Here is a 12,095-nt window from a genome sequence, read left to right as displayed (position 1 = left end):
CAAGCCAGCAGGAAAAGGAACAGGACTGCAAAAAGGCAGAGAAGCATTATCCTGAACAGGCTGGGGGAGAAGATGCTGGATCACATCCAGGGGGAACCCAGGGAAGTGCTGGCAAGAGAGGAGAGGCTGGGCATCAGGCAGCCGTGCTCTGCCTGCCGTCCTGAGGGGGGCATCCCTTGCGTGGCTGCTGGAGCAGCCACCTCCTGCAGCAGCAGGGCTTTGCCCTGCCTTTGGGCCTCCTCCACCTTGGTGTTTCCCCATGCTGCTGGACTTCTCTGAGGTCCCAGAAGGCGCCAGCACTTCTGCTGACCAGGCTGTTCCCTGACGATGACCGGCACAGCCAGGGTCGAGGGCAGAAAAGAAACTGTGGAAAGAAGTGAAACTTGGCACTTCTGCAACCGTGTAAACCTCTGTGCATGCAAGGACATCCCGCCCTCCCTGCTGCTCTTCCCCCTTGCTCCTGAGGAAGAGCTGCCAGCAAACAGAGCTGCCGATTCTCACTGCTCCCTTCTCACCCCTGCCAGGAGGTAAGTCAGCCCGGACAGCTGGGGACATGTGCCTCTTCTGCCACCTCTCTCCCGTCTTTGCCCCTTGTCCTCATCCTTCTTCCACTTGCCCCCCAGCCTCCACGGGAGTCTGAAGTAGGAAAACGGGGAGGAGGTGACGCAGAGGGGTAAATCTGTTCTCACTCCACTGTGTGGATGTGGACACTGCTGGGTTCTGCAGGCCATTCCCAGACCGATTATCCCAGGCTTTGGTGTGTGTTCAGGACATCCTTCCTGTCCTCCAGGTCTCCGTGCTGGGGACTTGCATCCCTCGTGCTTTTTTTATCCCTTTACTGCTTATTCCTTTCCTGTTTCTCTCTCCTCCACTGTGTCTCTTTACACCCTTTCCTCACCTGTGCTCTCCATCCCATGGGAGTGCTTACTCCCCAAACACGGGAGGAGACAATCTCTTCATGCACCAGAGGCTTTATGCCCTGCCCTGTGTCCCAGGCTCTCCCACAGCCCTGCCATGGGCACGCGTCAGGGCTTTTCAGTAACATCAATGATTTCAGATCACGCAATGAAACAGGGAAATTATTTTCAACATTCCAACGTGGTGTCTGGCTACCTGAATTAGACAACACGTAGGTGGCGTAGTGGGTCTGTGCATGCACACTTGTGTCTGTGCATTGCACATCTCCACAGGTCTGGATGAAAACCCATGTTTATACTTGCATGTCCGCATCCAAGGTGCATCTGTCGCTGCGTGCACCACGTGCATGTTTGCTGTGATCTTGCCTCCACCCCAAATTCCCCCTCTCCTGTGCTTGCAGGGACTGCAGGATGCGTCTCGGCCTTTGGCTGGCAGCCAGCGCCCTAGCAGCAGTGCTGGGCACAGCCCTGCCTGAGGAGCAGGTGTGTCGGGCACCGGATGGCAAAGACGGATTCCCTGGGGTCCCTGGCCTCAATGGGAGGCCAGGGCAGAAGGGTGACGTGGGAGAACCAGGTAAGGGGCAGCCAGGGACGCACAGTGTGGGTGGCCTGGGAGCCTCGAGCCTCTTGGCAGGAGCAGAGCAGGCTGCAGGAGCTGCTTGGGCCATGCCAGCCCTGCCAGCTATGGCATGAACATCATCTCAATGTCTCTCCCCAGGGAAACCGGCACCAAGGACAGGCATCCGCGGACCCAAAGGGGATGAAGGTGAGCCAGGGCCTCCTGGCAACCCAGGAAACCGGGGCTTCCATGGTCCACCCGGCCCCCGTGGGGTGCCAGGGCAGCCAGGACCGAGAGGGGCCAAGGGGAAGGCTGGCAATATCCTGGAGCAGCCACGTCCTGCCTTCTCTGCCTCACGGAAGTCCAAGATGAACCGGGGCAGCACGGTGGTGTTCGACAACATCATCACCAACCAGGAGAACTCCTACAGCACCCAGAGCGGGGAGTTCACCTGCCGCATCCCCGGGCTCTACTACTTTGCTTTTCAAGTGGTCTCCATCGGAGACCTCTGCCTGAGCATCACCAAGAACAGGGAGCGCGTGGTCAGCTTCTGCGACAACAACAGCCGCAACATCCTGCAGGTGAACTCGGGCAGCAGCGTGCTGAGCCTGGCCGTGGGTGACCAGGTCTCAGTGAGCTTTGACCCCGTGAAGGGCAGCCAGATTTACAGCGGCTCCGAGGCAGACAGCGTCTTCAGTGGCTTCATGCTCTTCCCACAGACGGGCTGACGGGCCGTCAGCCTCAGGACTTGCCAGCCCATAGCTAAGATGCTTAGTGTCAGAGCACTGCTGTGTGTGTGTCTCCGTGTCTTTGAGCCCTGCGAGCATGTAGGATGGCCTTATAGCACAGCAAAGGCCTCAGCAATGGCCTCAAATTTAACAGCCAGCCAGGCCCTGTGCTTCTGCCAGGATCACCAAGCAGCCAGGCTGTGGGTGACCACTGCAGTGCCGAGACCTCCCCAGCAGTTCCCTCCAGGCTGTGATGAGCCTGCTCTTGTCTGTGGGATGCAGGCCGGCCGTCCCGCTGCCTCATGGAGGCCCCGGTAGCCCTTTCTGCTCCCAACTGCTCAGACCCTACACCAAAGGGGATCAGTTGTCACCGGGGCTGTTCTCTGGTGCTGTTCCCAAGTGTGAAATCACCACATGCCACTGCTTTTGCTACACTAACCACTGTAAATGCCTTTCTGGTGCAAGGCCACTGTTATCTCTCACATCGTCCTCATTAGTACAAATAAACCTCTTCTTCCCTGACAACTGCTCGTGGTTTCTTTCCTACTTGCAGCAAACTGTTGATGTCCTGGGCTGTCCCAAGCTGCCCAGGGAGAGAAGTGATCCCAGCTTGTCTCTAGATAAGACAGGAGGGACCTGAGTGTACGAGCAGAGCCTTCACTTATGGGGAGGATCGGGGGAAGTCTCTGGGCCCGGCCGCCCAGCCAGTTTGTAACCCAGCAGGGTGCCTGTCCCAGCCATGAGCTGTCAGCTTCTCCAGGAGAATGCTGTGGGAATCTATGTCCAAAGGTTTTGCTGAAGGCTAGGCAGACCACGCCAACAGCCTTTCCCTCATCCACCAGGAGGGTCACCCGAAGAGATGAGGTTGGTCAGGCAGGATTTGCCTTTCCTGAACCCGTGCTGGCTGGGCCTGATCCCTCGATTGTACCACGTACATTGTGTGGTTGCATTCAAGATGACCTGTTCCATCACCTCTCCTGGCACCAAGGTCAGGCTGACAGGCCTGTAGTTTCCTGGATCCTCCTTATGACCCTTCTTATAGCTGGGCGCCACGTTAGCAAGTCTCCAGTCATCAGGGACCTCTCCGGATGACCATGACCACTGATAGATGATGGAAAGCAGCCCAGCAATCACATCCACCAGCTCCCTCTGCACCCTCGGGTGGATTCACTATGGCCCCATGGACTTGTGACAGTCCAGGTGAAGCAGCAGGTCTCTGTTTCCACCTAAAACGTGTGGGGTTTCTTCTGCTCCCTGTCCCAGACTTCCAGGTCAGGAGGCTGAGTACCCCAAGGATAAGTGGTCTGGCTAGTAAAGACAGATGTAAAGACATCATTAAGAATCTCCGCCTTTTCCTTATCCTCATCAGTCATGTTCCCCCCTGCCTCCAGGAAAGGATGGAGGTTCTCCTTGGCCCTCCTCTTACAATTAATATATTTGTAAAAACATTTTTTGTTATCTTTAACCACAGTGGCCAGGTTGTGCTCATGCTGGGCTTTAGCCTTTCTGATTTTCTTTCTGCATATGCTGGCAACTTTGTTGTACTCTGCCCAAATTGCCCATCCCTTCTTCCACTGAACATGAACTCCCCTTTTCTCCTGGAGACTCAGCAAAAGTTCCCTGTCCAGCCACGCCGGTACTTCTGTTCTTCCAGCCCCTGCTGCTGTGGTGACAAGGCCTGGCACAAGCACAGGTCTTGCAGGACAGCCAGGGAAATGCTTGCTCAGAGAAAATAACCAGGCAGGAGGATGTGAAACTTGGATGGGGGCCAGCCAGGGGCTGAGTGTCCCTATCGGGCTCTTTCCTAACTGTGTGACTTCCTCCGGGAGGGTGTCGCAGAGGGAGACGCAGGTCGCGCAGAGCCAGCAGGCAGTGCCCTCGGCACACAGGGCTCCACAGCGCAGGATCCCACACCCTGCTCCCCTGCTGGAGGTAAGAGGTGCTGTGCAGTTCCTTTGGGGTGGGCCGCATAGGTCTGGCAGCACAGCGCAGTGCTGGGTGCTGTGGAGGAGGCAGGAGCACTGCCAGGCACTCCAGCAGCTCACGTCTCGTGGGGGCATGCATGCTTCTCCTTCCCGGGGGAAGACCCATTCCCCTGGGCCAGGCGCTGTGCTGGGAGATCCCCAGCGGATGGGAACTCGATCCCGTTGTGCAGGAGAAGTCAGGCTGCTGCTGGAGGATGGGTGAGATCAGCTCGGTGCAGCCTGGAGCTCCAGCCTCGGGGCAGCGTGGTGCACGGCTCTGCAGTGCTGTGCATGTCTGCAGGGGGCTTGGGGTGCTGAGCCAGCAGAGCTTGGGGCTGGCAGCGGATACCCCAAGTCCTCATGGCTCTGTCCAGACTGAAATTCTAACCCACCAGCAGCTGCCCTAGGGTTGGTGATGATACCAGGCTCTTTTTTCACATATCGGCCTCCCCACCACCCAGCAATGGGCATGGGGAAGGTAATATTGAAGGCTCCAGCTGCTGTGACCCTCATAGCACTGAGCCTCCTTTGCTTCACGGACTGAAAGCCACCCTGCCATGGCACCTCATCCCAGTGCTTTCTTTCCCTTTTCCACCATCCAGAGCTCCAAAATGAGGCAGAGCTTTTGGGAGCAGTTCTGTCTGGCCCTCACTCTCCTACCTCTGCACCTGGGGTCTGCAGTGACCGGAGATCCCTCCCACAGCTGCTATGGAGCTCCAGGCCTGCCAGGCATGCCGGGTGTGCCAGGCAGGGATGGCCGAGATGGGCTGAAGGGAGCCAAAGGAGAGCCAGGTGAGTGAGCAAGGAGGGGAACCATGAAGGCTGTCAAACCACAGGCACTGAGCCTGCCTTAGTTGCCGGTCATGGAGAGCAACGTCCCTGCACTTGGAGAAGTGCTTGATGTTCCCAGAATCTGCAGATGGGGCAGAAGGAAACAACTTTCTTCTGTCTGATGGAAAGGGTCTGGGGAAAGCTCTCCCCATGTCCTTTCATTGTGGCTAACTCCTTCCCTCCTCACCGCTCCACAGGCATCCCAGCCATTCCTGCTACACGAGGTCCCAAGGGTATGAAAGGGGAGCCGGGCACTCCTGGCTTGCCAGGCAAGACGGGCCCCGCCGGTCCCCCCGGTCCCCCTGGAGACCCCGGGGAGATGGGCAGTGCTGGGGAGCCAGGCATGCCAGGCAGCTACAAGCAGAAGCACCAGTCGGCATTTTCGGTGACAAGGCAGACGGCTGAGCACCCCTTAAAGAACATCCCCGTGATCTTCAACCACGTCATCACCAACACCAACAACGACTACAACACCACCACCGGCAAGTTCACCTGCAAGCTCCCCGGCCTCTACTACTTCGTCTTCCACAGCTCACAGACGGCCAACCTCTGCGTCCTGCTGTTCAAGAACATGAGAAAGATGGCCAGCTTCTGCGACCACAAGACCAACACCATGCAGGTCAGCTCAGGTGGCATCCTCCTCCACCTGCAGGCTGGGAACGAGGTCTGGCTGGAGGTGAACGACTACAATGGCATGGTGGGCATCGGTGGCTCAGACAGCATCTTCTCAGGGTTCCTGCTTTTCCCAGACTAGAGGAGCACCGGAGCTCAGCCCAGCACACCAAGCCCTTTGCCCTGCCCTGCAAATTCTGTTGCTCACTGCCAGGCTGTTGCTCATGCCCCAGGTTTCTCTGCTGGGTGGGAAGCTCCAGCAAGAGAGTCCGCCCCAGCCACAATCCCCTGGCTTGGGGTTTGCATGCAGACAGTCCCTGAGCAAGGGGGCCGGGCACGTCCAACTGGATCTGTGCCTGCAGTGACAGCACCAAGCCCCTGGAGTCCTGCTGGCACTGCCTCATGCAGCAAAACATCTCCACCTCCCACGCACTGCCCTGATAACACCCCGTTACCTTGTGCTGCTGGAGCCAGGGCTCAAGGGTCTTTCTGTGTCTCTCCCCTTCCCACACTGGATGCACCAGGGACAGTCAGGGGTCCTGGAGCAGGCTGGAAGCAACAGCTTTGCCATGAGCTGGCTGTGGAAAGTGTCAATAAATCCTTCCCCAGTACTCCTGGCTGAGCATCTTTTTTTTTTCTTCGTGATTTGCCTTTCTGCAGGTGGAGCCCATGTGTGGCTGGCTGGCTGTGGCACGCACAGCAGCGCGTGTGTATGTGAACTGGCTGCTTGCCTGCACCACGTCTGGACGTCCCTGAGCCCTCGCTGGCTGGGCTGTGCTCAGCACCAGCCTCACAAACCATTCGCAGTGCTGGCTTTGCTCACTCAGTAGGGTCCCCAGCTGCACTGACAGCAGGAAGGGGACCCTCCCCTTGAGCAGTGCTCACTTAACGGGGACAAGACGCCCCCAGGAAGGGGCTCTGATATTCCCCTTCCCACCCAAGTGGATGCAATTCAGCTGCCCACACAGCAAGCCTTGTAGCCAGGTGTCAGGCAGCTGGGACATCCCCAGGGACCCTGCCTCACCAGGCACTTACCCCCTCCCCATTTTCAGATGACAGCCAGAGGGCTCCGCCACCTCCGCACGCACAGTGCAGGCACCAGAAATTTATCTGGGGACAAAGACGTCGCTGCTAACTGGGAAGAAATGGCCAAGGGGCGCCTGAGGGTGTTGCATGATAGCAACAGGGAATAGCAGAGGGTTGGCAAAGAGCAAACTCAGCCTTGGGCTGAACCCAAGAAACTCCTTCAAGAGAGGCCGTGGTTTTCACAGCAAAATGGTGCAGGGCAGCCAGCTCTTGGCCAAAAGGGGCTGAGTGGACGTGGTTTTGGGAAACAGCTCTTCCCTGGTGACTTCTGCTGTCACCCTCAGTGACCGCTCAGCACTGCAGTGACCCTCTGGGGACGGGATCTGAGCCACATCCAAGGCCATGTGCCACCCCCACCCAATGTGGTAGGACAACAGTGAGAGCTGTCCCACTGCAGCAGGCTGGTGTGTGGCTTGGTGCCACCAAGCAAGGCTTCCACGAGGGGTAGTAAAGCCCAGAGGTGCAGGGTTAGCTCTGCAGGGACCTGGACCACAAAAAGTGTTACCCATAGGGGACATGGAAGGACAGGGCAGGGGAAGCACAAGAGGCCTCCCAGAGCCAGAGAGAAGGAGCTGATGTTTTTGGAGGCTGCAGAACCACCAAAACCCAACAGAGCTTTTTCTTGGTGGCTTGCTGCACACTGGAGCAGGAGAGCTCTACTCCTCCCATTTGTCTCCACTTCACCTCCACAGGGCATCAACAGAGAGTGGAATTGGAAATACTTTTATTGCAGGGCAAAATCACTCCCCTTTCACAACATTTAGGAGAACCTGGGGGCCAGATTCAAGGTGATAGATGCTCAGGCCATGTCACACCCTCTGGGCTGGTGTCTCTTCCAAGCAGAGCTGGGTATGTGCAGAGAAGCCTGAATGAAGCCAGCAAAGTGAGTGTGCAATGCTCCTCTCTCCCAAGGGACTGCCCTGAATTTGCATCGAGCTCATGGCAGTGTTCCCCAGAGCAAGCAGAGCTGAGCAAGGCACAGAGACCCCCCAGGGCATGGTGAACGTCCCCCCGCTCCCCAGGGCCAAAGCTGTTCACCTGAGGGACCCCGGGTCGCTGTTTGAGGAGTTCACGTTCTGCTGAGCTGGCAGATGGCATTCATAAGGGATATGAAAGTGACAATGAACTAAAGATAAAAAAAAAAAAGGATGTGGCCAGATTCTTTCACAACAATCCTTGCAGCAAACTTCTGCTTCCCTCCAGGGTCATTTCCAAGCAGGACGCTGGTGTGTCCTGCTCTGCTTCCCAGTCTGTGCAACGAGAAGCTCGGGGTAAGAGCAAGCTGCCCTGAAGGCTGAGAACCAGCTCCCTCCTGCAGGTAGGAGCACATGGGGGACCCAAAAGCACAAAGGGGGGCAACCAGTCCTTGTGTCACTGGCACTTCTCTGTGCTCGATGCTTACCCCAGCCCTGGCTGCACCAGGAGCTGGGGGAAGGAGCCGAGCTGTGGGATGCAGGGAGGGCAGAAGGAAGATGAGACCCCAGGGAAGCCCAGGTGACTGCCCCAGTTAGGCTAGTTAGATACAGAAATACTTCTGGGATGGAGCAAGCAGGACAGAAGGGGAAGCCACGGGGGTTAGGAGGGCAAGTTGGGTGATATCTGATCTATCTGCAAAGATTAAAGGTGTTCCTCAGATATAGTGCTGGAAAGCAAGGGCTTGAAACTGCTCTGTCCTGGGGAAGGATTTGGCCCTGCACTTTGTGGTCCTAAGCTGGGATGAAGAATCTCTCCTCTGAGGGAGCAGCGGGGCTCGGAGCAGGGAGCTGCAGGACATACCTGTGCATTCCTCCTGTGCAGCACGGCTGTCTCAGGCATAGACTCCTGGCAGCAGCACAATGAGGCTGGGCATCAGTCCTCTGGGATGGGCTAACTTGTGTGGATGTGGCTGGAGCTCTGGACACTTGTTGAAGTGGAAAGAGACTGAGAATCCTTCCCAACCTGCCCAGAGGGGTTGTTTGCTCCAAGGTGATAAGAAGAGTGGATTTAGATCCACAACAAGATGCTTTCCCTTATTTGTGGTTATCACCCAGGAGTGCTTCTAGGCATCTTCCTCCAGAGCAGCACAGAGGGGCTTCCCCATCCCTCCCAATGCCTGGGGCTACATAGCACCTCAGCATCCTTTTGTGCTCCAGCAGGGAAGACAAGATGCAGACCATGTGGGTGATGTTGATCTGCTTAGCCGGAGGGCAGCTGGCGTGTGCCACGCTCTGCAAGACTTACGGCACCATCCCGGGCATCCCAGGGGCACCCGGCCAGCCTGGCAGCAATGGCAGAGATGGACAGAATGGCCCAAAGGGTGATCGAGGTAAGGGGTAGGGGCTGCAGGTGTGGAAAACATCATCTTACAAACACCAAGAGGAGAAAAAAAAAAAAAAAAAAACGTGGTGAAAAGCACACGGCTTGGGGGAAAGTGGTGCAGCAGAAACCACTTTATACAAGGCCCTTTGAGGTGTTATCAGGCACGGGTGATGCTCAGGGACAGCAGGGGATGGGCAGACAGGAACACCATGAAGAAAACACCGTGAGGGACCTGGGGATGGAGGGTGTACATGGGCAGAGAGCAAGGGGAGCCATGCCTGCTTGGTGGGCAGGGGTCTCCACTCACCCACTACCCAGCACAGGTCCCTGTGGTTTCCTTCACAGCATCCCCTCTGCAGTCCCACGGGGCTCAGCTGTGACCACAACACCTCTTCCTCCTGCTTTCTAGGTCCCCCTGGCCAGGCGGAGGACGAAGGAGAAATTGGGGAGAAGGGAGACCCAGGAGCGCCGGGGTACCCGGGGAAGATTGGCCCCAGGGGTCCCATGGGTTCAAAGGGACTGCAGGGCCCCACGGGACCCCCCGGCCCCCAGGGAGACTCTGGGGACTACAAGGCCACCCTCAAGTCCGCCTTCTCAGCGGCCAGGACGATCAGCATCTTCCCTCGCCGGGAGCAGCCCATCCGCTTCGACCGTGTCATCACGAACGAGAAGGGTCACTACGAGAACCGCTACGGCCGCTTCACCTGCCGTGTGCCGGGCATCTACTACTTCACCTACCACGTCACGTCCAAGGGCAGCCTGTGCCTCAGATTGAAAAAGGGCCGGGGTGGCAGCAAGGGCGACGTGGTGCTGACCTTCTGCGACTACGTGCACAGCAGCTACCAGATCACCACCGGCGGCGTGGTGCTCAAGATGGCAATGAACGACTCCGTCTGGCTGGAGCCAACGGAGAAGAACGCCATCGTGGGGATCGAAGGGTCTGACAGCATCTTTTCTGGCTTCCTGATCTTCCCTGAGGCTTAGCCTGCTGAAGACATCTCCCCAGACGCTCTCTGCAGCCCTTGCTCTACCGCTGGCTTCCCCTGCCAAGGAGCAAGGACTCCCCTGGAGATGACTCTTTGCTCCAGATTCGGTGCCCTCAGTCTTTTGTTGCCAGTCTTGCACATTAAATGACAGCGCGTGCTGCTGCTGGTCCCCTCCTGCCTGGGGTTTGCTTCTTTCCCTGTCATTGAGCCTGGCCCTGGGGCTCTCCCAGCCCTTGGGTTTGGTGTGGGAGGATGGGATGGGAAAGCAGCCTCGAAAATCACACAGCACACCCACTGGCCCAGGGACCAAACAGGCAGGACTGGGGCCACGGGGCACCCATGTCAAAGCTGGGGTGCAAAACGGGCACTCTGTTCGCTGGGGCACAACGGGTTGGGTCCAGGGGGACTGCAGGCAGGGCCCTCACCCTGCTCTGAGCAGGAGGCTCCAGGTGAAGCTGTGCCTGGCCTCCAGCAGGCATCCTGCTGCTGCACCACAGAGCTGACACCTCACACAGCACCCAAATACCCAGGCCAGCCCCACTGCTTCCCAGGAGGCTGCTCCCTGCACCCCAAGGTGCAGCCTGCACTCAGTAGCATCTCACGGCCGGTCAATTAATGCTGCAGACCATGCTGGCTCCTTACGGAGGCCTGCAAATTCCCTGCCCAGGGTTAAGAAAAGCGAGGAAGCCTGGTTCCCTGGGCAGAGATGTGCCTGTAAAAGCGGGTTGCCTGCAGCCCCCAGGCCAGACACGCCACACAGCGACTCGCTCAGGATGTGTTTTGGGGGGGTTCTGTGTGATTTGAAAGGGGCTGGATGTAGGGGAGGGTGCTAAGGGGTCTCACGCAGGAGGGGGATATAGATGAAGCGTTGCTACTGAGATTTTAAGGCTTGGTTTTAGGGCCCCACAGCTCTGGCCTGAGTGGATCTGAGAAGAAGGAGCTGCCTGCTCCAGCCCCAGCACAAGACGATGCCTCCCGGGTCCACACGGTGCCGCTGCCACCGATTTGAAGGCTCCCATTTCTGTCCGAGGTAACGAAACAGCAAGTGGCACCGGAGGCTGGTGCCCCACAACCACATCCCTGTCCCACTGGCTGCAGGGGCAAAGCTTGTAGGGACCAGGCAGAAGTGTGAGGCTCAGCTCTGTCTTGCCTTGTCTTCCCCACGACAAAGTCGGGGCAGAGGTGTTCAGTGCTGCAGCCCGAATCTCCCTTTGTCAGGCTGCTTTTAAAACGCAGCTGGGATGCACATGGCATATTGCAGCTGGAGACTCAGCCCCCAAACAGAAGCAGCCTTACAGGCTGGGTCAGGCACCTGCAGCTAGCAGCATGGGTGGAGGTAAAAGGGTCAGTATTCACCCCAAAACACAGGCATGGCAGTGTACACCTACCACATCTCCCGAACCTTCAGCAGGACACACCAAACCAAGGAGCAACCAATATACTGGAGGACAGAGCTGCCATTCATAGAGGCTTGACAGGCTGGAGAAATGAGCTGCCACGAACCCACTGACATTTAACAGAGACAAATGCAAAGTCCTTTATCTGGCTTGGGATGACCCCAATGCAATAGGACAAGCAGGGAGGAAGCTTTGCAGGAAAGGATCTGGGATGCTGATGGACAAGAAGTTGAAACTTTCTGCCTTTCTGTATAATTGATATAATCCAATAGGACTTTTGAAAAGGTCTTTGTCCGGGCCCCTCTGGAATGGAGCTATTTTTCTTTTAAAAAGTAATGTCAGGCCTAAACCCAGCATCAGCCAAATGGTTTCTGAGATCTGGGCTGTAACCAGAGAGGGTTAGAGGACCGTGCAGACACCAACTATCTCTAAAATGAAGCTCTGTGCTTATGTGGTTGGAAAATAGTTGCAGAGGGCTATGCTTCCTCCTGTGGGTCTCAGCCAGCAGCAGCCCAGCTTTCATCAATGCCACCTTAGGAATTAGCTTCTGGGGAGGACCGTGTGCTGCCTTCTCCCTGTCGGCTGCCTCAGCACCTCCCTCAGGCATGCAGTTCTGCTTAGTGTTGAGAAAAGAGGGTTGGGGACCCAGAGCAGCCAGGGTGGGCTGTGGGCTGTGCAGTGACACTGCTCAGTTCTTCTAGGGCCATCCAGTGGGTT

At 57.2% G+C, this 12,095-nt stretch overlaps 3 protein-coding genes across 4 annotated transcripts; all 3 read left to right on the top strand.

Annotated features, from left to right (window-relative positions):
- Positions 1-468: 468 nt before the first annotated feature.
- Positions 469-2,726, top strand: C1QA (complement C1q A chain). Its single transcript, XM_032201525.1, has 3 exons — positions 469-527; positions 1,319-1,491; positions 1,636-2,726. The coding sequence occupies exons 2-3, from the start codon at positions 1,329-1,331 to the stop codon at positions 2,202-2,204; spliced, it is 732 nt and encodes a 243-aa protein (XP_032057416.1). The 5' UTR covers positions 469-527; positions 1,319-1,328; the 3' UTR covers positions 2,205-2,726.
- Positions 2,727-4,091: 1,365 nt separating this feature from the next.
- Positions 4,092-6,205, top strand: C1QC (complement C1q C chain). Its single transcript, XM_032201478.1, has 3 exons — positions 4,092-4,136; positions 4,771-4,960; positions 5,197-6,205. Exons 2-3 carry the CDS (start codon positions 4,780-4,782, stop codon positions 5,751-5,753), a joined length of 738 nt encoding a protein of 245 aa, XP_032057369.1. The 5' UTR covers positions 4,092-4,136; positions 4,771-4,779; the 3' UTR covers positions 5,754-6,205.
- A 1,720-nt stretch (positions 6,206-7,925) lies between these two features.
- On the top strand, positions 7,926-10,130 carry C1QB (complement C1q B chain). 2 transcript variants are annotated; one of them, XM_032201492.1, is made up of 3 exons: positions 7,926-8,015; positions 8,833-9,002; positions 9,405-10,130. In XM_032201492.1, exons 2-3 carry the CDS (start codon positions 8,843-8,845, stop codon positions 9,977-9,979), a joined length of 735 nt encoding a protein of 244 aa, XP_032057383.1. In that variant the 5' UTR covers positions 7,926-8,015; positions 8,833-8,842; the 3' UTR covers positions 9,980-10,130. The 2 variants fall into 2 exon arrangements, with proteins under 2 accessions (XP_032057383.1, XP_032057384.1); XM_032201493.1 differs by having other exon boundaries at positions 8,830-9,002.
- Positions 10,131-12,095: the final 1,965 nt, after the last annotated feature.

The sequence above is a fragment of the Aythya fuligula genome, chromosome 21 (genome assembly GCF_009819795.1).
Source record: "Aythya fuligula isolate bAytFul2 chromosome 21, bAytFul2.pri, whole genome shotgun sequence".
Lineage (NCBI taxonomy): Eukaryota > Metazoa > Chordata > Aves > Anseriformes > Anatidae > Aythya > Aythya fuligula.
This window is presented reverse-complemented; position numbering and strand designations above follow the sequence as displayed.